Source organism: Solanum pennellii, chromosome 9 (assembly GCF_001406875.1).
Source record: "Solanum pennellii chromosome 9, SPENNV200".
Lineage (NCBI taxonomy): Eukaryota > Viridiplantae > Streptophyta > Magnoliopsida > Solanales > Solanaceae > Solanum > Solanum pennellii.
In genome coordinates this window covers 50,217,291-50,245,053 of record NC_028645.1, presented here as the reverse complement: position 1 = coordinate 50,245,053, position 27,763 = coordinate 50,217,291, and the positions used below count along the sequence as shown (strand labels likewise).

General features: G+C 41.4%; 2 protein-coding genes across 2 annotated transcripts; both read left to right on the top strand.

Moving 5' to 3' along the window:
* Nucleotides 1-14,822: 14,822 nt before the first annotated feature.
* LOC107029295 lies at nucleotides 14,823-20,029 on the top strand. Its single transcript, XM_015230679.2, has 2 exons — nucleotides 14,823-15,530; nucleotides 18,277-20,029. The coding sequence occupies exon 2, from the start codon at nucleotides 18,797-18,799 to the stop codon at nucleotides 19,841-19,843; it is 1,047 nt and encodes a 348-aa protein (XP_015086165.1). The 5' UTR covers nucleotides 14,823-15,530; nucleotides 18,277-18,796; the 3' UTR covers nucleotides 19,844-20,029.
* Nucleotides 20,030-27,035: 7,006 nt separating this feature from the next.
* Nucleotides 27,036-27,428, top strand: LOC107030183. The gene is made up of 2 exons (XM_015231555.1): nucleotides 27,036-27,104; nucleotides 27,189-27,428. Exons 1-2 carry the CDS (start codon nucleotides 27,036-27,038, stop codon nucleotides 27,426-27,428), a joined length of 309 nt encoding a protein of 102 aa, XP_015087041.1.
* Nucleotides 27,429-27,763: the final 335 nt, after the last annotated feature.

Below are 27,763 nucleotides of genomic sequence, written 5' to 3'. Positions count from 1 at the left end.
CTTACTACACATACAAAACAAATAAACTAGAAAAAAAAAACACAAAGCACATTCCAGTTCAGACTGAAGTACTGGTTGGTGGGCATTATCTACGACCCGTCGATGAATCATTGATAGTGTCCATCGTTAGACACTTAGAAATTTTTTAGATTCTTCATTCGACAGACCTCTGAGTTGGAAATGACGGACATGCAGAGCTACCCGTCGATCAGTCAACGGACCGTAGTCCAATTCCGTCATTTAACACTTAGAATAATTCTTGAACTCTCACAATTGAGGGTTTCAGTTGGAAACAATGGACATGCAGAACGACCCGTCGAGTAATCGACGGATCGTAGTCCACTTCCATCATCTCAGAATTCATCAATTTTAAGGTTGATCAATCAACGGACCCCATCGATGAATGATGATCCATCGACGGGGTCTCGTGTTGTTTGTCAGAGATAGATTAGACCTTGTTTTTAGTAGAACATTTTGACACATTTTAGACTCTCATTAGTGTACCCATAACATAACAACAATTACAAGACCATTTCTTCATCCTTATTCATTATCGGATTCAAAGATGCTACCAAACCCAAAATCGAAAAGTCTATAATTCATGTTAGACCAAAAATACCACTACCCATTCACTTATTATCATTCTAAGGGACATTTTACCCAATATTTAACAAGTAAAAACATACAAATTTTTTTGTCCATAAGTCAAGACCTACATTGCAATTTTCGTTTCCAACAGCAAATGAACGAGAATTCTTCATACAAAGCAATTCGAAATACCAAAAAATCGTAGTGGACTGATTGCGTGAGTGACCTTTTCAACAACCAATGTGCCCGCCTTTGAACACCGACCGGAGAAAGCAAGAGAAAGAAGTAGAATTTTGCAAGGAGAGGATTTTGGGAGTTTGGTGAATTTGGGAGTTTTGGAGATTTTCATGAAAATAGAAAGGGGAATTATGGTGATATGAAGGGAAATGAATGAAATATATGGAGGGAAACGGTTGGTAAAGGATTTGAAAAGATTTTGGAGTTTATTTGAGCAGTTTTTCTTTTAATATAACCGGTCGGTACGGGATGGGTCACTTGTTCTTTGGACTGATGACACCCTATCGACGGTCAGTAAGTCAGTCGACAAATCAGCGTTGCATAAAAAACATAGACAATTTAAAATATATCTGGGATCTATGGATGATACGCTCAAACTTACCTCTCAAATAAGAAGTAAAGCGGTCGTAACAAGTAAAGAACCCAACTAATGAGGTTGGGATCGTTCACACGAGGAAAATAGTTAATTTCCTTAGAAAACAAAGACAATAAAAGTGGTTTTTTTATTTCTAAATGAGTAAAAATAAATAACTAGATCAAAGTAAAAAACTAACAGATTCAAATGTTGGAGTTTAATCAATTAATAAAAGTAACTAGGGTTTACGTGTTCCCCACATGTTTTTAACTTGATAATTCTAACTATAACAATTCTTTCCAAGTATCTTGCATGGAAAGTGATAAGTGATGTATTTCTAAATCCTTGGTGCGGCATCTAGAAAATTTCACTCCGCACCTTGGTTCGGCTACGTGTGTTGCTATACTAACCCTTACCTTTACCTCATATTAAGCATTGTATTCGATATTTGACTAAGTTATTACCTCGTATCAATCAATACTAGCCTATTAGATAGTATACACTAAATCTATGTTGATAATTCTTTTCCTATTATCTACCTCCTTGGTCCATCAAGTAGCATTAAGGCGAGTTCTAACATTGGCCATCCGTTAAAAATACTTTTAAGCGAAAGAATTATCAATACATGCAAGACACTATCTAGAATGTTATTTTAGTTGGATTTTACCTCATTATTCACCCATGGTTCCCACAACCCTACTTATGGAGTTTAGTAACCCATAGTCATAATCACAATATTCATATATATATAATATAAGAATTCATGCACTTACTTCAATGAGAAAGAATAAAATCTAGAAATTTACTTGATTAATCGACAAAATCATCAACAATCAACTCCAGAGAAAAGTGTAACAATCCAAAGTGTAATAATCAAAATAATCTACTCACAAAGAATCTAACATAAAAGTGTCTAATAACCAAGAGTCTAACCCCCAAAACGAGGTTTTTAGAACTATTTATAAAAAACAAAAACCTAATAAAAGAAGGACTCTATTTGCTGAAAATCTGTAAAAATGCGGCTGGGTCGACGGACCTCACGACGGGTAGTCGTGTTCACGACGGGCCGTCATGGAATCCGTCGTCCCATACTTTGCAAATTCTTCTACTGCTCTCTTCATTATCATCGACGGCAGGTATGACGGATCGTCACAGGCACAACGGTCCGTCGAGGGTCTCCGTTCCATAACACTTAAACTATTGGAATTTGGGTACTGGACTACTTCTCTGATCATCACGACGAACCAGCAGGATTGACCGTCATGGCTATGACGGTCCATCATGCACTTCGTAACCCCACACTTGGTCAGACTTCCCCATCTTCCTTCAGCAGCTTCACTACGATGCCACCTACGGACCGTCACAGGCACGACGGACCGTCACTAGCTCCGTAGGTCGTAACTTTTCTTCATTTCTTGTTCAAAAACTTCCACATTCATCTTTAGGCAGATTTCCTGTAAATAAAGAGAAACTTACATAAAAATTAATACAAAAAGGCTTTTGGACACACACTAAACTTCAGGAAAAATAATTAAAAATACCCTGAAACCACGGTATATCAACACCCTCAACTTAAATTCGTTGTTTGTCCTCAAGCGACACACTATGACCCACTATAAAATATTTGTACAATAGTATCCATGTTTTATCTTTCGCAATCATTAGGCTATCAATCCCGATCAGTCTCATCATATTTATGCATGTTATCACTATTAGGCTTGAATTATGTGGAATCAGACCATGACACAGACTCACCACGCACTAACACCTATCCTCTTCAATTTCTCATCGAAGTTCTAATATTTCCGGTATTGCAACTAGTGTCCTCACTTCAAAACAACATCCTCATTTTTCACACAATGATTTTAGTTTGAGTATAAGGATTACTTTTCAACACTCACTCTCAGAACAAATTCAAAACTCATTCATACATATTGCCATAAGCTTGCCCTTATTTTCATTGATTTAAGTTCGCTATTCAACTCTTAGGATCACGATAGGACTTTCTTAGCTTGTAACATAGGCTCAGGGTCAGGTAGGGTATATTTAGGTATACTTTAGTGACTTTTTGCCCTCCTTGACATATCGGATAAACATACCATTTTCTATCATTTTATCTCGCCCAGTTTCTCATATTCTTTCACCTCGCTATTTTCTTTTCTTTCTTCATTTGTGTAAGTGACTCTCTTCTTTTCTTGCTTGTATTTATTGTATTTTCTTATTTCACTTTTCTTTAAACTGGTTGTTGAGTCACTTTACTTTTGTTCTTTCTCTCTCTTTATTCTTTCATCCCCACTTTCCAAAGCATTCCTCATAATAGCCACCCTCAACTCATGGCTTTGCCATGTGTCAAAGTACACAATACCCAAAGTTGGTTCAGGGCCATGAAAGGGTTGTTTACTGCATTAGCCACCCTCAACTTATTCTTTTGGCATAAGATGAGGTGCACATTTCAAAGGAGGGACCAGGGCCAACACATTATTCCCAGAAAAGATCAGTTGGGGTGAAAAAGAAAGGTCTATTTTAAGCTCAAATCATTTGGATCAAAGAGGGATTAATTTCATTTGTTTTTTTTGTTTAGGCTAAAAATTGGCTATATTGAACAAGGGTCCATGATCCTTTCCTAATTGCCTATTACAGTTTACTTTTAGCAGGACTAACCAGGCAAGTTCTAGCTCAGTACAAACAGTGGACTATTCAAACCTTCCTCACACTCACTTGACATCTCATTACTCTACCAGATTATCAGACACCTAGTTCAAATTTTAGACTTAGGGTCATGCAGTGGTGTATCTCTCTGTCATGCTTAAAGCCACACATTTATCAATTACTATGCCTAGTTATGCATCATTTTCATTTCATCAGGATATCATTTTAGCCATCATGCTTCAGAGTTAAGCTATGTACACAAGATATAGACATGTTGGTTCAACAATAAATATAATAAGTCTCTTGGGGAAAAAGAACACAGGCAAGAAAACCGCAAAATAGGATAGTGAATTGGGCTACTCAGACTTCACCCTAGCACTCACTTTCCATTTACCACACCCCCAACAAAACTACATGCAATTGTCCCCAATGCATGAAAAAATTGAGATATAAGAGTGGTAGGTGAAGCAAACCTGGGGCGCAAAGCGCTGACGATCAGCGAGTTGGTGGGTCCGGTTCCCCGGAACCCACTACCTCTGTAGTCTGGACACCCTCAGTAGTGTCCTTATCAGCAACAACACTATCAGCAGTGCCTCCCGTAATCGCCACATCTCTGGAGCTAGATGCCCAAGCAGCTGACTCTATAGCCCTCATCCGACGCGCCTCCTCATCAGCAAGCGAGGCTCTTCTCGCAACCTTCATCTCACGACGCTCCTTCTTCCGTGCTCTAGCCTCATCATACTCTCGACCCTTACGCCTCTTGGCATGCTCTCGAGGGGGAGGTGGTGGAATCTTAGAAGTGGCGAATAAGGCCGCCATCACTGTGTCCTCAGCAGGCTCTGCAGAAGGGGCCTCAGACTCAGGCACACTAGCCTCTAGGATCATATCAATGTCTTCTCAAAGACTCTCGACCGCAGCCTGAAGAGTCAACACATCCACCTAAGGGGCTGGCCGGGCTAGCACCAGCAACTCAAAAGTGTCCAAGCGCTGATGAACCTCAGCGATCTTCCGCTCTGTGTGCTGGACCATTATGCGCTCCAAGCGCTCTTTTGCCTAAGCAATAGATCTCTGCGTTCAAGGCTGGATATGATGCAGAAGTGTAGCCATCTGTGCCTCTAGTTTCTTGACCTTAGCAAGCGGGACAAGAGCTGGGAAAGGGACTGAGAGAGAGGAGATCGGGGTAGTGCTACTACCCGAGATAGACTCAACCGGGGTAGTGTCAATGGTTTCAGAAGCAGGTTGCGTAGCCGTGCGAGCCTGTGCTACCGTATCAGCCAGATTGTCACCACGTCGAGGCAACTTTGGACGGGGCCCTCTGCGTGGAGCCAACTCATTGGCCTCATCCCTGATGAGGTCGATATCAACAGTGCCTAGCGGAGTCTTGAGCTGATCAATGTTCCAGATGGGCATACCTGTGGACCTACATAAAGAAAATATCATGCACGGAAAAGGGTAAGTATTTGTGACCTTAAAAGACCTCTCGTGGATGACCGCCTATAGAAGCCAAGCAAAGTCCACCTCAAACTCGGCTATCATCGCCGCCATCAGAACAGCGCGATCCCATGTGACTATATTATCATCGGCTGTGGGAAAAAGGCAGTGGCGGACAATCGACCATAAGAACTTAGCCGTGAAGGTCATGCTATCCTTCTTGATGCTCCCTTCGAGTCGGTTACCTAGTCGGTACCCTCTCCATCAACATACAAGTGGAGGGCCATCCACCTCTTGGTGGTCTCTCTCAGCGATGGCTTACGCAAGAATTGGCCATCTTTGACAATTTGCCACCGGTAGTCGAACTTGCCGGTGAGAGGGGTCCGGTTGGCATCAACATCCTCGCTGTATAGATACCAGCGCATGGCAGGCAGGGAGATATCAACCTGAATGCCACGTACTCGGACATGCTCAAGTGGGGCCTGTTAGGCGGGGGCAGCCCACCTATCAATCTGTGATCTGAGAGTAGCCACGTAGGAGGCGTAGAACTGTCGTACCAACTCTTTACTATAACGGCCCAAAGAACGCGCTGTCCACTCCAGTTGATGTCTGGTGAAGAGATTGTTGATCTCTGGCATAGTAGGGAGACTTTCAATAAAGACCCACCTCTCCAATTTAAGGTTCCGTGTCATGAATCCTTTATCATTCAGAAACATTGCGTCTGAATAAACTTGATACTGCCCGTTGACACACCACCAGTTGGGATGGTCGGCAACCGGGGTGAGAGCGCGAGTCGGTGAGCTGGGAGTGGATTCAGAACTGTCAGCCTCATCAGACGAGGCAGACTGTGCTGCTGTGGTGGGTGAAGGGACTTCAACAGACACGGAGGCTTCCTCCGACCATGAACCTCCTAAGGAGCCAGATGCTCCTTCTTCATGAGTAGCTGATCCAGAAGGTGTGCCGGTTAGTGTGCGCTCCTCATCATACTAGGAGGCAGTGACTACGCCGGACACCACATTTTTGGGCGTAGCTCTGGCACCACGTGCAGCACGAGATGGAGTGGCAGTGCCTGGGGGCACGTACTCGGGGTCACGCTCATCATCAGAGCCAATGACCAGGCAGGAAGACGGGGCAACAGACTTTGATCGCCCACGTGCGTATACTCAATCTTGTTTTGGTGCCATAGTAGATAGTACCTGTAAAGAATCAATATTAGTATGAGAAGGAGCAAACAAGACAAGCAAAAACAAAACAAAATAAATATAAGAGCGAAGCTGTAATGAATTTTCTGTAGTAACAGTGAAACACGACGGACCAGGTGACGGTTCGTCGTGAGATCGACGGACCATCATGGGGTCGTCATGTCTTACTTCAACTATGTTGATGTGGAGACCCCTGAAGGAAAGTCTCTGACAAGTATGACGGATAAGCAGGATGGACCGTCGTGACAATATCGGTCCGTCGTCGCTATCCATCGTGGAGACCATTAGGAGAGGGGTCTCTGACCATCACGACGGTTGTGTAGGACGGACCGTCGATGGTATGACGGTCCGTCGTAGATGTCCGTCAGAGGACCCTTAAAAAAAGTATAGAGACCCTCAGGAGATGGGTCTCTGACCATTACGACGGTTGTGCAGGACGGACCATCAAGGGTATGATGGTCCGTCGTAGATGTCCGTTAGAGGACTCTGAGAAAAAGTATAGAGACCCTCAGGAGATGGATCTCTGACCGTCATGACGGTTGTGAAGGACGGACCGTCGAGGGTATGACGGTCCGTCGTAGATGTCTGTAAGAGGACACTTAGAAAAACTGGGAGACCCTTAGGAATACAGTCTCTTACAACTAGAACGGTTGTGCAGGACGGACCATCGTGGTAACGACGGTCCGTCAAATGTGTCCGTTGGTGGAAACTTGAAGAAAATTTGACAGCGAGGTGTTGCGGGTGTTTGAACGGACCCTATGACGGTCCGTCGTGGGTACGACGGTCCATTATCGGGGTCTCGTTCTGTAATGCAGTGCCCGAACTGGGGATGCCACAATCATCCCCTATGACTCAAATGGAATTTTAGTGTTAACCTACAAGTGTCTAACACAAATATCTAGCAAACTAGCAATGCTAAAGTATTTATTTCTAAAGTTTTAAAAATGCAATATAAGGATTCTTAACCTAGGTCAGACAAAATTGGATCAAAGCATGAACACCCACTAAAAAGAAATAGACTAATACGAATTAGAAAAAACAAAAATGCAATGTAAATAGGTAGAGATCAGAGACACATACCTGAGAATTTGAGAAAAACAAGTGAGGAAGGTACTTGCTGATCAAGAAGAGAATCACAACAGCAAACTCCGACTAGTAGAAAGGAGATATCCAAAATTAGGGAATTTGGGGAAACGATCGGTTGATATTGAAGGGGGGTATGAAGTTGGAAGTTAAAAAGGGAAAGAAAATGGGAGAAAGAGGGAACGAAATGGGTGAAATGAAGGGGTGGGTTTTTTAAAAGTTGCCAAATTTTTAAATTTCCCCAACCGTGTCGGGTCGGGTACTCTCATTAATGACGCAACGAGTCCCCGACGATGGTCCATCATAGATGCGATGGTCCGTCATTAGTTTCATCACGTGTGCCCTAGTTTTGAAAATAAATGATAGACGTACCTGGCACAACAGACTCATGCGACGGTCCGTTGCGTGCGTGATGGTCTGTCGATGTATCTGTTAGTGACTGTTGCAGAGTGATTTCTGCAGAATTTCCTGGTGATGTGCCTGCAACTTTAAAAACCCATTAGTTGAAAATGCTACCATTACTAAAAAGAAAAACTATAAGTATGGGGTTGCCTCCCAACCAGCGCCTGATTTAACATCGCGGCACGACTGAGTACACTTGATTACTCAGACTTCATCAAGATGGTATGCCTCCATCACTTCATTCGCCGATTCAGCATGCCCGAAATAAACTTTTATGCGTTGTCCATTCACCTTGAACCGCACACCCTCCTTAGTTTCCAACTCAACTGCTCCATGAGGGAATAGTTGGGTAACCAAGTAAGGACAAGTCCATTTGGACTTTAGCTTGCCTTGAAACAAGCGCAACCTAGAATTGAATAAAAGCACCAAATCCCCAACCATAAACTCTCGTTTTTAAATTTTTAGGTCAGGGTACTTCTTCATCTTTTCTTTGTAGAGGGCTGAGATTTCATAAGCTTTCAGGCGAAATTCATCGAGTTCATTCAACCCAGTTAACCGTTGTTCTGCAGCTTCGTTCCAATTCATTTTCAACTTCTTCATAGCCCACATGGCTTTATGCTCTAATTCAACCGGAAGATGACAAGCTTTCCCATATACAAGTTGGTATCGGGACATACCTATGGGAGTCTTATACGCTGTCCGGTCGGCCCAAAGAGCATCATCAAGCCTCCTTGACCAATCCGTTCTACTAGCATTCACTATTTTCGACAATATCTGTTTGATCTCCCTATTTGACACTTCAACTGGCCCACTAATTTGAGGGTGGTAAGGAGTTGCCACATTATGGCGAACCCCATATTTCTCTAATAATCCCTTGAACAATCTATTGCAAAAGTGGGAGCCCCCTTCACTAATAATTGCCCTTGGGGTGCCAAAACGAGAGAATATGTTCTTTTTTAAGAACGTAGTGACACTCTTCCCTTTATTATTTGCAAGGGCGTTAGATTCCACCCATTTATATACATAATCAACCGCTACTAAAATATACTTCATTCCATGAGAACTCACAAAAGGGTCCATAAAGTCAATTCCCCAAACATCAAATAACTCAATCACAAGAATGGGGTTTAGAGGGAGATCTTGCTTTCTTGAAATGCCGCCATCTCTTTGGCATCTATCACATGCTTTAGCAAACTCATGAGCATCTTAATGAAGAGCTGGCCAATAGTCACAACATTGTAATATCTTATGAGCGGTTCGGGTACCACTATGATGTCCATCAACGGGTAAGGAATCGCATGCCTCCAAACACTCAACATCTCATATTCTGGCACACAACGCCTAATAAGCCCGTCGGCACAACTCCTATATAAATATGGTTTATCCCAAAAGAACTTCTTCACATCGTACATGAACTTTTTTCTTTAATGAAAGTACAAGTCCGATGGAATAATATCACTACCCAAATAGTTCGTGAAATCTGCGAACCATGGAATCAAGTCTTGTGAGGCAGCCAATATATGCTCATCGGGGAAAGTATCATCAATATCAGTCTTATCCCCTAACTCTCTCATAGATTCATCTTCTAATCGGGACAAGTGATCGGCAACTTGATTTTCGGTCCCTTTTCTATCCCTTACTTCAAAGTCAATTTTTTGTAGCAGTATTACCCAACGAATCAACCTCGGTTTCGCATCCTTCTTTGACATCAAATATCTCAATGCTGAATGGTCAGTATGCACTATAACTCTAGTACCTAGCAAATAGGAGCGATATTTTTTAAAAGCAAAGACTACTGCAAGGAGTTCTTGCTCAGTCACTGTGTAGTTCTTCTTAGCTTCATTTAGGGCTTTACTAGCATAGTAAATGGGGTTAAGGATTTCGTTCTTTCTTTGTCCCAATACTAAACAAAGAGCAACCCCACTAGCATCGCAAATCACCTCAAATTAACTGTTCCAATCCGGAGAAATAATTATAGGTGCAGACACCAATTTTTCTTTTAGCTCGTCGAATGCTTTAAGACAGGATTCATCAAAATAAAATTTACAATCTTTCTCCAGCAGTTTGCACAACGGATGTGCAATTTTTGAAAAATCTTTGATGAATCTCCGGTAAAAACCTGCATGCCCAAGAAAGCTTCTCACACCTATTACAGAGATAGGTGGGGGAAGTCTCTCTATTAACTCGACTTTAGCTCTATCAACCTCTATGCCCTTTTCTGAAATGTGATGACCCAAAACAATGCCTTCTTTCACTATAAAGTGACTTTTTTCTCAATTTAGTACTAAATTGCAGTCTTCACATCTCTTAAGGACCTCAGATAAATTGTTCAAACACCGCTCGAATGAATCACCAACCACAGAAAAATCATCCATAAAAACTTCTATAGTATCTTCCACCATGTCATAGAATATCGACATCATACATCTCTGAAATGTGGCGGGTGCATTGCACAACCCAAACGACATTCTTTTGAACGCAAAGGTCCCCTATGGAGAAGTAAAAGTGGTTTTCTCTTGATCTTCTGGTGCAATAGAAATCTGATTATACCCCAAATATCCATCAAGAAAATAGTACCACCCTTTTCCGGCAAGTCTATCCAACATATGATCCATGATGGCATAGGGAAATGGTCTTTTTCAGTCCATGAATTTAATTTGCGGTAATCCATACAGACCCTCCATCAAGTAAGCGGTCTCATTGGAACAAGTTCATTTTTCTCATTAGGGACCACAGTCATTCCCCCTTTCTTAAGTACACAGTGAACAGGGCATACCCAACTACTATTGGTGATCGGATAGATTACTCTGGCATCGAACCACTTAATGATTTCCTTCTTCACGACCTCTTGCATAGGTGGATTTAAGCGTCTCTGGTGCTCAATACTTGGCTTATGATCGGGCATGAGTTGGATTTTATGAGAACAAATACCAGGAGGGATCCCAATAATGTCCGCAATAGTCCACCCAATATCTCTTTTGAAACTTTTTAGAACTTTTACCAAACTCTCAACTTTTTGTTCATTCAGGTCTGATACAATGATTACCGGCAAAGTGTCACCATTTCCTAAGAATTTATACCTGAGATGAGGTGGGAGAGCTTTTAGTTCTAACTTTGGAGCCTCCTCTATAGATGGTTTCGCGGGTGGAGACTTGCGATTCTTCATGTCTAACTCATATTTCTTCGGTTTAAAACCAATATCACCTCGGTCAAGAGCCGCGACTAATGACTCATACTCTTCAATGCAATCGTTATCGAAATTTATTATCACTGCCGCTAATGCTTCTACACCTATACGTTCTCCTATTTATGTCTCAGATGACTCACCAACGTTGTAAGATATAGCAGATACCGATTAGAGCTCACCACTCTGCCTCATGGACCTACAAATGTTAAAGGTCACTTCCTCATTGTTCAATCGAAATTTCATCTGCCCCTTTTCCATATCTACTAAGGCTCTTCCCGTGGAAAGGAATGGCCTCCCAAGTATAATGGGCAGTTCAAAATCGACTACACAATCAAGAATAACAAAATCTGCCGGAAATATGAATGACTCCACTTTTACTAGCACATCTTGAAGTATCCCTATAGGCCTTTTTACTGTTATCGGCCATCGATAGTCGTATCGTAGTGGGCTTTGGATCACCCAAACCCAACTTCTTGTAAATCGAGAGGGGCATGATATTTATGCTTGCCCCCAGATAACATAATGCTTTCGCAAAATGTAATAGCCCGATTGTACAAGGAATAGTGAACGCACCCGGATCTTCTTTCTTTTGTACTAGAGATCTTGTAGCAATAGCACTACAATGTTGCATTCTATCATCATCCTAAAAAGTGACCGATCTTTTCTTTGTAACCAGATATTTCATAAACTTAGCATAACCAGGAATTTGTTCTAAAGCTTATACCAAAGGGACATTGATAGAAAGCTGCTTCAACATTGTTATTAAACGGCGATATTTACCATCCTCGGTCTTTTTCACTTATCTTTGAGGAAATGGGGGTGGTGGTCTAGGCATGGGAGTTACCTTTTTAGGAACTTCCGCATCTTTTCCAGTGTTATCTTCTACTTTACCATTAACCTCTACCACTTTATTAGTATCTTTTGTCACCTTTTTCTCATTATACGGCATAGGTGGGTCAATGGTTTGCTTACCACCACGAGTATTGATTGCCATACAATGTCCATCATTTTTTTGGATTTTGGACAATGTTGCTAGGAAGAGTGCTCGGTTGCCGTGTGTTCACTAGTCGCAGATAATTGGGCCAATTGTAACTCAAGCTGCTTCATCGATATTGCATGTGTATCGACTTTCTGCCCAATACCCGCTTAATTATCTCAACTCTTTAGTGTGCTCATAACTAGCATCGAACCTCCTCATCATTTTATGCAACATATTCTCAACTCGCGCCATACTACCTCCACCCTAGGAGTAACTTCACGATTTTGAGGAGGAAGATAGGGCCCATTCCTATCATTTCTATTACCACAGTTACCCCTGTTGAAGTTGTTGTCGCGGTTGTAATTTCCTTCTCGAACATAATGACCCTCACAGTTATAGTTAACTTACATCCGACCTTGGTTCCCTTGACCTTGGCGCCAATTCTCCTGATTAGAGCCTTGGGCACTCGGTCGAAAACCCCCCATCTTCTCATTTACCGCATAGGAATCCTCCTCATAATAGCATTAATCATTTGGTGGTGGTGGTTTATACAAGTAGTTGACTGCATTTATCTTTTTTGCACCCCCAGTGACATGTTTTAATACCAACCCAAGCTCAGTTCTCATCTAAGCCATCTCTTCACGAATCTCATCTGTGGTCGGGTTGTGAGTGGATTGCACTGCCAAGGTATTTCTCCCAGTATCTGACTTCCTAGTACTCCAAGCTTTATTGTTCCGGGAGATTTTCTCTAACTTTTCAGAAATCTCATCATAAGGGCACTCCCCATATGAACCACCCGCTATAGTATCCAACACCACTTTATTATTATCATCCTGTCTCTAATAGAACTATTCCTTCAGTGACTCATTATTTATTCGGTAATTGGGGACGCTTCTAAAAAATGAGGTGAATCTATCCCAAGAACTACTAACTGACTCTCTAGGTAGTGCCACAAAGTTGTTCACTCTGTCTTAGTGCTTTAGATTCTTGGAGACCGGATAGTAGCGTGCGAAGAAAACGTCCCTTAGTTGGTTCCAAGTGAAAATTGAGTTATAAGGGAGCTCAGTGAACCAAATAGCAGCCTCTCCAGTCAGTGAGAGAGGAAACACTCTTAGCCTTATTACATCCAAATCCAAATCAGGCCTCCCTATACAACTTTTACACACTGCCCTTACCTTAGCTATATGGGCATGTGGATCCTCAGAAGGTAGCACTGAAAACAAACCTCTGGCAAGGAGAATTTGCACTAGGCTACTAATTACCACAAAGGTGTGGCCTGGTGGTAGAGGGGGCAAGACAAGTGGCCCATCAGAGTCTGCTATATTATCATAGACTCTGTAGTATTCTTGAGGACGTGGAACGGGATTTTGTCCCCTTTGTTGATTTTGACCCTGATCATCAGGTAATAACTGACCATAAACATCAACCGGAGCTGATATTTTCTTGTTTTGATCATCATTATTAATACCCAAGTTTCGATTCATGTTGCGCAATGTACGCTCTAATTCGTGATCATAGGGAAACAAGGGTTCTCTTCCTCTCCGTGTATTTGGCATACAAGGAAGATAGTTTTGCAAGAATTCAAAAACAATAAACAAAGTAAAATTAAGAAAATATCGACTAAACTTTAGTAATAAGTTAAAGTTTAATCTAAAAGATACTATCCCCGGCAGCGGCGCCAAAATTTAAAACGCTCAAACTTACCTCTCATATAAGAAGTAAAGCGTTCGTATCAAGTAAAGAACCCAACTAATGAGGTTGGGATCGTTTCCACGAGGAAAAAATAGTTTAGACTTAACTTCAATCTATTATTACTATTATTTAGTCAATTATTTCCTTAGAAAACAAAGACAATAAAAGGGGGGTTTTTATTTCTAAATGAGTAAAAATATCTAACTAGATCAAAGTAAACAAGTAACAGATTCATATGTTGGAGTTTAATCAATTAATAAAAGTAACTAGGGTTTACGTGTTCCCCATAGGTTTCTAACTTGATAATTCTAACTATAACAGTTTTTTCCTAGTATCTTGCATGCAAAGTGATAAGTTATGTATTTCTAAATCCTTGGTCCGGCATCTTCAAAATTTAACTCTGCACCTTGGTCCGGCTACGTGTGTTGCTATACTAACCCTTACCTTTACCTCATATTAAGCATTGTATTCGATATTTGACTAAGTTATTGTTGACACCTAATTTTGACCCTCCCTGATAGGAGTTAATACACGAGTTTCTCAAATTCCAAACGAGTTTGAAATAGTTGACTTTATAATATCCAAGTATTTTTTCTCTCTTTCTTCTCGAGTCGTTTCTTTAGAGTAGTCTTAGTCGATTTTTGTAATGTTAAGTAATTATTTTATATATGTTTTATACAATTAGATTATTCTATAAACATTCAAAAATCGTCTCAAAAAATATATATGTTTCCGTTCTAGTAAGTTAGTTATATAATACTTTGCATTTCAATTTACTTAGTTTATATTCCAAGCTAACTATTTATATCGTTAAGATTGAGAAAACTCGTTGGTTGACTATATTAATTCATCTTACTTGTTTATTTTATAGAGTTTACTGAGCAAGTTTATTTGTTGTTGCTAATTTTAAATACTCCCAGCCCAACCCATTTAAATACAGTAATATTGTGACAACCCATAACCCAGCCCCTTTTTTTTTCTCGGCCCAGTTCAATTTCCCTTTTGGTTTGACCCATCTCCTAATCGCTACCCGACCCCCACATCGTCTTTCTTCTTCACGTTGAAAAAACAAATAACAAGATAAAGGGCAGTCACGTGGATGGTATCCCCGCGTGCTGACCTTCTGCACCAACGTCTCTCTCAAAAAAGTACAGTTGTAGCAGAAGCAGATGTGGAATCGTCCTTGCTCACAGGAGATCGTTCCACGTTGCATCTCGAGGACAAGGGAGTTGAATCAGCCGTCCATCCCCTTTCCTCTTCAGGAATAGGTTTGAAACGTGAGGAAAAGGTGTTCATCCTACTTTTGGATTGAAGGTTTGGGTTTTGAATTTGATTTTTGGATTTAGAAATCAATATTCCATTTCTACCCTTTTCCCTCCCAAAAATTGGTAACCCTAATCTCCCTCCTATATATATTCTTGTTCGTTCACTGTGAAAAGGTTTTTTTTTTGGGGAAAGGATTTTTAGAGATTAAATTTTTCTAGCTTGGGATTTTCCACGGAAAGTGTGAGAACAATTTCATAGGAGAGAGGGGAATATCGAAAGAGGAATACAGAGAGAAGCAAGTAGAAAATAGAGCTTTCTGAGGAGCTAAATTTTTTTTCTCTGTTCGAGAGCTTTGTTCGGGTTGTCTTGTTGCTGCTTATATCGGTGGTTGTGTACCAAAGGTCGTCGGGAAGCTCTTCCCTTGCTCGTTCTTGTCTCTATTTCGCTGCCCAGGAAACGGTAAACTCCTTTCCCCTCCTCATCCAGTTTGGATTGTAGTCATTGAGTCATAAATTTCTTTCTGTGAAGTTGCTTGTTTTTTTTTTTTTTGATTTTTTTGTTTTATTTTGTTTTATTAAAGGATGCATGTGGATGAATGCTCGGTTTGGTTTGTATGCGACCATCATAAATTATTTGTGATTTTTCTCGCTCTTGTTTTCTTTTAGGATAGATTAGTCAATGTTTGACATCATACGTTCAAAGGTTCTGTTTTAAAGTTGTGTTCCTAGAATGTATGTTTTCCCGTCTCACGCTCTATTTTGAAACAGCTTTAAATGTATGAAAGAGCTTTCCGTTTTATATTTGATTAGTTGTTAGTCACTGATGATGAGCTGGTGTTTGACAAGACGTATGCATTTCTTAGATTATTTGGTTAAAGCCAATAGCAATCTCGAGTTGAAGTTTGGGTGTCTTTGCTCAGTGTCTTAGTCTCTAGGCATCTTGAACGTGAATTAGTTGCTGCACCCCTTTTGTTTTTTGTATCACTGCTCTATGGAAAATAGAAAACAAAAATCAAAAGATTAGAAGATGTTCTTCTCTAAATTTGTCAAGTGTTCTCTCTATTTTGCTAAAGCTTCCAATGATTCCTTCTAGTTTCTATTTGTTGAAATGTCTTTCTGGTTTTCGGCTACGTATCTTGAAACGTCAAAGAGATCATTTCTTTGTTTTCCTAGAATTGTTTCGAGTGATCTGAAATTTGGGTTCCTATTAGTACGGGTCGTGAATATGCTTTTCTCATAAATGAGTAGAGAGTTTCTTGATAAGATAGTGAGACCTCAGCGCTAAATATCTTGCTACCTCGGTTCCCATCTATTTGAACTTTTTTTAGCAAAGCATTTGCTTGATGTTAAAAGGATATATTATTCCTTTCCATTTCTGATGGCCTGATGCTACAGTAAATTTACAGCGTTAAGTTTTTTCTTTAATTGTTAAACTTAATATATATTTCAAAATGGGTTAAAAAATAATAAGTATGGTTGTAATTATCTATCATTTTAGTTATATTCGGGTTTGACTAGTTTAGTTATATTATGTCATAGACTTTGTAGTCACTTAGCATGTTTAAGTATGTAAATGTGCCAAATTTGTTGCGATGTATCATCATATTTTTTTGCAGCTAATCATTAATTGCCATGGAAGCAAATGTTTGATTTATTTAAAATAATCGGTTAGGAATGGTAGCCTTTAATCCCTTACCGTAAGTTAAATTTAGGAATCATGTTCCTTTCCATATATATGAGTGATTGTCTATTTGTGCTTAAGTGTCGGTTCAATTTGATTGATAATTCATAGATCATTTTTCCTTTAGTCACTTATTAATTACACTCTCTTTGTTTTATGGCATGAATTCTTGAACGAGTCCGTCGAACTATCTCCTCTCTCCCGCACATTTCACTTGAGCCACAGAGGCTCTAAATTTTTTCTTTACCGAGTCATCCACTCCAAAATTGATGAACAGGTTTCGAAATTCGAAGAATAGGCCTACGTTTCGTTTTCTTGTCATATTGTATCTATTTTGGTCATACGCCCTTGTTGTCTTTTACTCTAATGTATTTTACATAGTGTTATTATTTGTTTAGACTAGGACAAGTACAAAAGAAAATTGGTCAAAAACCCAAAACAGGTGGGTTCAAAATTCCGGTAAAGGCAAACAGATAACCCGGATTTGGACCCAATTCTCTCTCTCTCTCTCCCTCTCTCTCTTTTATTTTAGTTAGTTTAGTTCTTTTGCTTTCCGGTAGTTTTAATGTTAAAGAATTCAAATCCCCGCATACGCCATAATTATTTTATTTTTTTTAAAATTAATTTTAAGGGGATTCTAAAAGGAGTAAATGAAATTGGCAAATCAACTCCTATTTAGACAATAGGCGAAGGTTTCTTTTAAGCAAACTCTAAGTGTTTTTCGTATAAGTTTAAGTTAGATCAGTTTTAGCCAAATTAAGTTAGTTGTCGGATAACCGCATTAGCGGATGTTTTAGGTGCCTAACACCTTCCTAGAATATTAATAGGAATCCCCGAACCCCTCTGAATGTTTTCAAACAATTTTTTGTTTAAGTTATTTTAAAACTATAGTTTTCTTAATTTTCCTTAAAAATTAAGTGGCGACTCTTTAAAAAGTCGAAAACTCTTCATAAAATAAATATTTTCCCTTTTTCAAATAAAACAGAAATGGCGACTTCCCCTGGGGAGAAGGAGGATTCTAACCTTAAAGCTAACGTTATTTGGCTATTAGTGATAAATTATTTACTTGTTTAGTTAACCTTATTTTTAAATTTCTTGCATTTCCATGGCATTTTTTCGCCAAACGGCAAATAGTATACATTAGGAAAACGAAAGTTACGTAACTTTCAACGGCTTTCCTCAGAAATACACAAGAATTCATTTGGAAGTATCAAACAAATAGTTGTAAAGTGGTCATCCAACGTTGTTTGGTATATTCACCCCGATGTTTGTCCAACTCGGGTAATCGTCAACTTGAAAACTATTATAATAAACCTAAGATAGAGCGAAATCAAAACCAAAATTAAGCATTAGCCTAAGACGGCTTAATACCCTAGGTGTATTAAGTTCATTTAGTAGAAAACCGCCAAAATTGTGTCTTAAGGTCTTCGACCTCATGACACATCATATTATTTGACATTTGAATGATGTGCGTGTGAAAACCAATTTAGGGGTGGGGAAAATCTAACTAGTTTTTGTTTTGCAGATATGGATCGTTTCCCAAAGTTCAACATTCGTCTCAGCGCCACCTCAACTGACGATGTGGTATGATAATTTTGATGGGAATCATAGAAGAACCCTCAACAAATACGTGGTTGCATTAACAGAACATATCAACATGAACGGTTGGCCGGAACTGGTTGAGGTACTTACGGGATATTCGGATAGCCAGAGGATGGTGTTACGATTCGGAACCGCCGAAATTACCCCGACTTTGGAGGAAATAAGAGATTGTATAGACACAGTAGGCACTGGGATAGAAAGTAGAGCAAAAAAACAAGAAGACATCTTCGTCCCCAATATCCGTAGAGGATATTGCGGACTGGTTTGGGTTGGGAAAGGACTTTGCCTACTGGGGCCAAGAATTCCACGTAGCATTCAGGGACCTTTATATCCGATTTGTACATGCAAGTTTCTAAGCCACTAACAATCCAGAGTTCAATATCCCCTACAGAGAATGGAACGAGATTCGTCCTCTAACATTTGCTGTGGCGTTATTGGGAACAATGGTCTTCCCTCATGGTTCAAATTTGAGTATCAATACTCGAGTTATAACACTTGTGCACACCTTGTTCAAAGGGTATGAGAACCAAGGTCTAACAAAATACTACCCTATAGCTCCGGTCATCCTGTCCGACATGTATCGAGCCTTGGGAATGTGTAAAGAGGGACATGGATACTTCCAAGGATGCAACCTACTTCTTCAGTGGTGGATCCTCAGCCATTTAGAAAAGGGTGCTGGGACTCGGGAGCTGCATACTCTTGACAACAAGAATACACTCAAGGATTTGAATGACCCGTTGTACTGGGCAAATATGAACAATCGGAGAACAAGGGGGAGATGGGCTCAAATTTTCTCCGAATTGAGAGAAGAAGACCTCCAATGTATGCTCGACCGTTTTATCTCCAAAGAAGTCATCGTGGAGAGCCGCAGACAGGTTGTGCTTCCTCTTCCAGGAATTCGGGGAATTCGCCCTTATGCACCATTTAGAGTATTGCGACAGTTCGGGAAGAGACAAACTGTACCCAAAGAAGCATACTATGGCACTTACGTATACGATATTGGAGATGATAGAGTGCACGACGCGTCTGAAATGTTCAGAGAATGGAAAAGTGCCAAGCGTATGGATAAAGACACCATTGCCCCTGACCGATTCAATGCTGGGAACGTCAAAGGTTACAAAGAATGGCTGAAGAAGGACATACAAAACGTCTTCTTTCAAACCCCGCGTAGCTTTCGCAGCGTAACGGGCCGAGAAGCCAAAGCAGTGTCCGAGATAGAAGAGGTAAAGGAAGAGGCCAAAGAGGTGTACGCTAAGTTCGTCGAGAACAAAGATAATCTTGAGAGGGTGACTCAAGAGGTTGAAAGACAGAGGCGTGGTTATGATGATTTTGATAACTGGATCAAGGGGAAAATCGAGAGGATGCGATATGAAAGCTTGGAAGACAAAGGACGCCTGGGTGAAGGTTTCTTGCTGCTGCTAAGATATATGTTTCAGCATCACAAGGCTCAGAGGGACGATGACGGAGCAGGATCATCTGGAGGGACATAGTGGACCTCACCCCTGCGTGGGTTTTTTTATATGTATTTACATTGTTTTAGCCCCTGCGTGGGCCTGCCTTTATTGCACTTTCAAATGGCCCCTGCGTGGGTTTGTCTTTAATATTTATTTTCCCTTTGTGAACATTATTATTCACTAGTAAATTTTATTTTGGGGGGAATTGTTTATTTGGTTCAATTTCACACGTACATCATCCAAATGCGCTAGGCCTACCATTGGCACAAAAGGGTCCCCCTGTATGTTTTAGGACGTGCTATATATGTGTTTAACTGCTTATGTGTTATGTTGCTATGAGTGAGGATATCGTAAACCCACTCCTATCCAGAAATTTCCAAAGAATATACAGAAGCCACTATTACAAAATGTCCGACCAAAATTCCCAAGTCTCATGTTTCTCACTTAAAAGACTGCCTCCTATACCACAAATCCTAAAACATTACTCTACCGTCTCAGAAAAAGGCAAAATCACTGCTATGGACAAAGGTAAGAACATCCAGATGGAGCTCACTGAAGTAGAAGTACAAAGAAAGATTGAACGGATCACTTAGGAAATTCAAGAAGCCAATGAGGAGGGGCTCAGAGTTGACATGGCCACCGCAATCTACAAAGCTGCAACCGTGACGTTGGATGAGGATCTGGCATCACAGATGAAAAGAAAGAAAGATGTTGAGACGGAGACAGAGGATTTGCGAGAAAAGTTGGACATGATTCGATTGAAAGTGAAAGAAAGAGAAGCGAGAGAAGTAAGGATAGAATCGGAGACAGCCACTCTATTAGCTAAACTTCGGAAAATGGGCGAAAAATACCCCCGTCTATGAGCAAGGAGCCAATAGTGATCCCAACAACGCTCGCCCTAAAGCGACTGAGGAAGACGACGACGAGGAAGTCATCTACAAACCTCCATTACTAGGTCGTCTGAAAGGAGGAGACTAATGTTGTAACAAGAAAAGAAATGACTAATGTGTCGCCATCATTTCATCTTTTAAAAAAGAGACTCTTCTGTTGCCTTTCAATTTCCTTGTAATCATAATGAATGGATTAATGAAAATGTTTTACCTTGTACTCGAACTACGTTGGGCCTGAATACTCCTTGTGAGATACGTAGGCAGCCTCCCATGGCCCGGTCCCTATATTTAAAATTTTTCATCCCCCTCCTCCATGTTACGAGAAGATACAAAGACTGGATCAACAGACGTCAAAAAGCAGCTGCAAGAAGACCGCAGATCAACGTGATTTAGCCTTCCCGAGACAGTGTCAAAGCTAAAACAAGCAAACTCCTGCTTGTTAAAAAATATGTGTGTGTTTCCGTCCTCACTCGTGGGTTGAAGATATCCTCAAACAAAGCAACTTGTGTGTTTATCTGCTCTCTGTGTGATATTATGCATTTTTGTACTCTGAATCTACATTGACAAATCTTCCTTTGAGTTGTTTTCCTTCTCAAGTACTTTGAAACTGAACTGTGTCGATCGAAAGCTGGAAGATCATCCTTATTTCACCAGATCAAAAAGGTCCCGCAGATTCCTTCCCTAGACAAAGCTCAGACAGAGGAAAGGCAGTCATGGGAGATAACAATGAAGAAGTGAGTTTTACTGACGTTGTGGTGGCTCAGCCCACTGTAGCGGAACATCATGAGCTGATTATGCAGCTGATGCAACAGATTGCAGAGATGAGAGTGGAAATGCAACGGAGACAGGATCTGCCTCCATCTGGATTTGCTTCTAACGCTGCTGATGGGAGGCATCCAATCTACTTCCCTTCCTCAAATATGGATCCAGCTCAGAACCGGCCTTCTACACCTGTTCATAATCCGTCGGTTATAGATCTAACTACCCAAAATCCCCAATATGCTTTAGCATCCTACCAAACTCCATCTCCTCTACAAAACAACCATCCTCAAATGCCACCCCATACCCAAAATACTCACTATCAGACCGCTCCACCCCCACAAAACCAAAACCAAAACCAAAATCAAAATCTAAATGCTTTCAATCCCCAAACACCCCACCACCACTTAAATCATAACACTAATCCTCAGGCCTACCCACAACATTACCAAACCGCCCAAAACGTTCCAAGTCCCTCCATAGCTCCATCCCTACCAAAGAGAGCCAATTTCCAAGTTCCCGTTCCTGGCGAGCACGATGTGCACGGTTCTGAGTTGGACCACAATGAAGAACATGAAAAGGAATGGAAGGAAAAGGAGGACGCAAAGATCGATATAAAAGAGGAAATTAAAAAGGCCATGAAAGAGCTACAGTGCACCCCCGAGATTGTTGGACTCAGTTAGGAGGACTTGTGTATCCACCCAGATTTGGACTTTCCAGAAGTTTGACACCTTCGGAGGAGTGGGCAACCCTATGGCTCATTAGAGAGTCTATTGTGACCAGCTCGTTGGAGTTGGCAGGGACGAGGCTTTGTTGATGCGGCTTTTCAGCCGAATCCTGTGTGGGGAGGCCCTCGAATGGTTTACCTCACTTGATACCATGCAATGACCTAGTTTGAATGCATTGGCCAAAGATTTCATCGACCGATTTGCCTACAACGTCGAAATAGTTACCTATCGGTATTCTCTAGAGAAGATGAAGGAAAAGCCAACTGAAAGCTATAGGGAGTTCGCTTATAGGTGGAGGAAAGAGGAGGCGAGGGTAAGGTCGCCCATGACCGAGAGAGAAATCGTTGAACTATTTGCGCGGGTGCAAGAGCCGAAATACTACGATAGAATCATGTTGCTCGTTAGAGCAAAGTTTGCCGAGATACTCAAGATTCGTGAGACTATCGAAGACGGTTTGAAATCGAGGAAGATAGCCCGTGTAGTCGCATTACCTGGATCTTCAGGGTTGCTGAAGAAGAAAAGATAAGAAGTTGCTGCTATTTCGTATGGAGGAAGGAAAACCCCCGAAGCTCGTCGTATTCCCAAGGTCGTTCCAGGCCTTCCCCAAAGTCCCACCAAGCTTACTACACGCAACCCAGTCATCCCAATAACCAGAATACTACCCCCATTTACCCAAACACCTAAGCTCCACTGTACAAAAGTCCACCCCCCAAATCTCAGAAATCCTTCTCCCATGTACCCAAATTACCCTCAACCCTACCAAGTTCCATCTCCCTACCAGAGTATCGCTCCCAACTGTTCCAATGTACAGTCGAGCTACCGAGCACCCCCTCCTATTTATCAAATCCAAGCTCCATTATACCAAAATACCCTCCTGAATTACCAAGCTCAACGGCCAAATTAGCAAAGAAATCCATATCCTAGAAGTCAAACTCCCCGTCCAAATACCAGAAATTATCAACAGGTGCCTTCCCCTCAACAAGGCGGTTATGACCCTCCCCGACCCAGATTTGAGAAGAAGCCTTCAAGGAACTTTACTGCACTTGCTGAAAGCCGGACTAAACTGTATGAGAGATTGGTCGTGGCTGGATACATCCACCCTGTGGGGCCCAAACCCGTGGATGTCAATTCAAAGTTCTACAAGCCCGATCAGAGATGTGCTTATCATTCCAACAGTGTTGGACATGATATAGAAGATTGTATAAACCTCAAGCAAAAAATTCAGGATCTGATTGATCAGGAGGTAGTCTCTCTCCAACCGGCGGCGCCAAATGTCAACACAAACCCGTTGCCAAATCATGGAGGTAGCAATGTCAATATTATCGAGACAGATGAAGACTGGTATGGAACGAAGATGATTACTCTCATCGTTCACGATGATTTGGAAAGGGTTGTCGCTTCTTTAAGCGTCAAAGAAAAGAGAGAGTTTGTTATTTTGACACCTATAAAGGTTGTTGCCTTGGTGCCGTCATAAACTCTCGTCAAGCCTAAGTTTGTCATTGAAACTGCTGCGGCTCAAGGCATGACCAGGTCTGGAAGGTGTTACACTCCTGACGAGCTTGCTCTCGGAGGACAGAAGAAGGACCAGGCTAAGAGGTCGATAAGCCACGGAGAAGCGGAAGAATTCTGGAGAAGGATTATTCCATCGTCAAACATTTAGAGAAGACTCCGGCTCAATCTCCGTATGGTACCTATTGATGAGTCTCAATCCCACAGGAAGGCCTTAATGAAAGCTCTCGATGATACATATGTACCCTCAGGTACAAGTAGTGATAACGTGGCTTTCCATGATTCATCAGGTTATTCGAGGGCACCAAATCAGCTTTTGTGATGATGAGCTGCCTGTCGAAGGAAGATCACATAACAAGGCGATGCACATCACTGTGATATGTCGTGAAAAGGTTGTCAACCGCGTCTTAGTAGATGACGGATATGGGCTGAATATAGTCCCGTTGTCGATGTTGAGGCAGCTAAGGTTTGACCTTGGTAAACTGGAGCAAAACCAGGTCAACGTGAGAGATTTTGATGGGGTTCAAAGAGACACGTTGGGAGCAGTGAATTTGACCCTTCAAATGGGCCCCGCAGAGTTCAGCGCGCAATTTCAAGTATTGGATATAGAGACCAGTTACAACCTTCTTCTGGGAAGGCCGTTCATCCATATGGCTGGACCCGTCCCCTCTACTCTCCATCAAATGATGAAGATTGTGTGGAAGAATGAAGAGTTGGTTATTTATGGCGAGGGGAGTCATCTTGGAAGGCAGGTGCCGACCGTGGATGAGATTTTGCGAGGTACAAACTTTTATACGGTGGGGCTGGTGAATGCCACCGATGATGACTTGGCCCCACAAATCCCCATGCCTGCCGTATACGAGATGATAGCCACTGTGATGCTGCAGTTCGGTTTTGAGCCAGGTTTTGGATTGGGAAGAGATTCCCAAGGAATTATTGAGCCTGTTCCGGTCTTCGTCAAGGGATCCAGATATATTTTGGGGTACATCCCCACAGATGATGACATGAAGGTGAAGAATGAAAATGATCAAGCTTTGACTAAGCCGATCCCACATCTGTATCAATCCTTTCCGATTCGAGAGTATGCCGAACATGAATACTTTAGGGAAGGAATCTATGACCTCTTCGAGGAGATCGATGCTGTTGTCGAGGAGGAGATCGAGCTAGTTGGTATTCGCGATTCTCAACAAGGGGAGGTGCTGCGAAACTGGACTTCCACGCCGATCTTGATACCCCGAACTCTTCGGTAGAAAGGCATCATTTCATGAAGATTAAAATTGGTGGTAGTCCGGAAGAGGCCCGAGACCCACCATCTTTGCATTTTCTTAACTTTTCAAATTTTCGAATTTTCATTGTGATGTTCAAAAAAGGCAACATGGCCCCATGCCATGGCCAAAGTTTGCATTTTTTGTTTTAAATGAAAGCCTCTTTGTTTTTAACTTTATTTATTTAGTGTTTTGTTATACCTTACTTTCCTGATATTGTGTGTTTATGATTTCCGTAACATAAGTTACAGACCTTCCAATGTCATGTCATGTCATGAGCTAAATGAACAAAATGAGGCAGGTGATGACGAGGTTGACGATTATGAAGAAGAAAATGGGGAACCAAATTATGTCACCGAGGAATTTTGGCAGTTCGAGAATCAGCATAAACCAAATCTAGAGGAAACGGAAACGGCGAATTTGGGAGATTCGGAATGTGTTGAAGAGGTTAAGATCAGCACCCACCTAAAGGAAGCTAAGAAAAAGGGCCCAGTTCATTTGCTTGCTGAATATAGTGATGTGTTCATTTGGGAGGTCGGTGACATGCAAGGGTTGAGTACCGATGTCGTATCTCATAAGCTACCGATTAACCCAGGGTTCGATCCGGTGAAGCAAAAAACTCAAAAATTCAAGCCGAAACTGAGTTTGAAGATTAACAAAGAGATGACCAAGCAAATAGATCCCGATGGTGGAAGTGACATAATATCCTACTTGGCTGGCCAAGATTGTTCTGGTCGCTAAGAAAGACGGGAAAATCAGGATTTGTGATGACTATAGAGATCTCAACAAAGATAGCCCGAAGGACAATTTTTCGTTGTCGAATATTCATATTTTGATTGACAATTTTTCTAGGCATGCGATGCAGTCGTTTGTGGACTGTTACGCAGGCTATCACCAAATTTTGATGGATGAAGAAGATGCGGAAAAGACGGCTTTCATTACACCTTGGGGTGTATATCAGTACAGGGTGATGCCGTTCGACCTCAAGAATACGGGTGCCACCTACATGAGAGCTATGACGACCATTTTTCACGACATGATTCCTAAGGAGATTGAAGTGTACGTGGATGACGTCATAATCAAATCCCGCGAGAATTCAGACCACGTGACACATCTAAGGAAATTCTTTGATCGTTTGCGTCGTTATAACTTGAAGTTAAATCACGCCAAATGCGCTTTTGGAGTTCCATCCGGGAAGATATTGGGATTTATAGTCAGCAGAAAGGGTTTTGAGCTCGACCCCTCTAAGATTAAAGCAATTCAAGAGTTACCTCCGCCAAAGACGAGAAAAGAGGTGATGAGTTTCTTAGGGAGGTTAAATTACATTAACTGATTCATAGCTCAATCAACCGTGGTGTGTGAGCCTATTTTCAAGTTGCTGAAGAAAGACGCCCCGACAAAGTGGACTGAAGAATGCCATATCGCTTTTGATGCTATCAAGAACTATTTGTCCGATCCATCGGTATTGGTTCCTCCGCGAGAGGGGATTCCTTTGTTGCTGTACTTGTCTGTCTGAGATAATGCATTTGGATGCGTACTTGGTCAACACGAAGAAACAGGAAAGAAGGAAAGGGCTATCTATTATATAAGTAAGAAGTTCACTCCATACGAGTCTCGTTACACTTTGTTGGAGAGAACGTGTTGTGCATTGACATGGCTAGCCCAGAAGCTAAGACATTATTTGTCTTCCTATACTACATACCTCATCTCCAGAATGGATCAACTGAAGTATATCTTCCAAAAGGCGATGCCGACCGGAAAGTTAGCTAAGTGGCAAATGGGGTCGAGTGAATTTGACATTGTGTATGTGACTCAGAAAGCGATAAAGGCATAGGATTTGGCTAATCATCTTGCAAAAAATCCCGTTGATAAAGAGTATGAACCACTTAAGACTTATTTTCACGATGAAGAGGTATCGTTTGTGGGTGAGGATATTTTTGAAGCATATCCAGGTTGGAGATTATTCTTTGATGGAGCGGCAAATAATCAAGGTAAAGGTATCGGAGCAGTCTTAGTGTAAGAATCTAGTCAACACTATCCCAAGGTGGCTAAGCTCCGATTTAATTGCACGAACAACATGGCTGAATACGAAGCTTGTATTCTTGGTTTGAAAATGGCAATCGACATAAATGTTTACGAGTTGTTGGTTATTGGAGACTCAGATCTTTTGATTCATCAAGTTCAAGGAGAATGGGCTGTGAAGAACCCGAAGATTGTACCTTACGTACAGTATGTACAGAAGTTGTGCAAGAGATTTCGTAAGATCGAGTTCAGACATACTCCTAGAATACAGAATGAATTGGCCGATGCTCTGGACACCATCGCTTCGATGATTAAACATCCGGATATAGATTATATTGATCCTTTAGATATAGAGTTGAAAGAACATCCATTCCACTGTTCGCATGTTGAAGCAGAACCAGACGGTTTGCCTTGGTATTTTGATATAAAGAAGTATTTGGAGTCTTGAACTTATCCCGAAGATGCTACGTCCAATCAGAAAAAGTCAATACGTAGTATGGCTCTCAATTTCTTCCTAAGTGGAGAAGTATTGTATAGGAGGACTCCAGACTTAGGTCTTCTCAGAAGTGTCGATGTCGTTGAAGCTGCAAAACTGATTGAACAGATACATGGTGGAGTTTGTGGTATGCATATGAATGGTCTCACTTTGGCAAGAAAGATCCTATGAGCCGGGTATTTCTGGATGACTATGGAGAATGATTGCTGCAAATTTGTGCAAAAGTGCCACAAATGTCAAGTGCATGATGATTTAATTTGAGTGCCATCCCACGAACTCAATGCTAT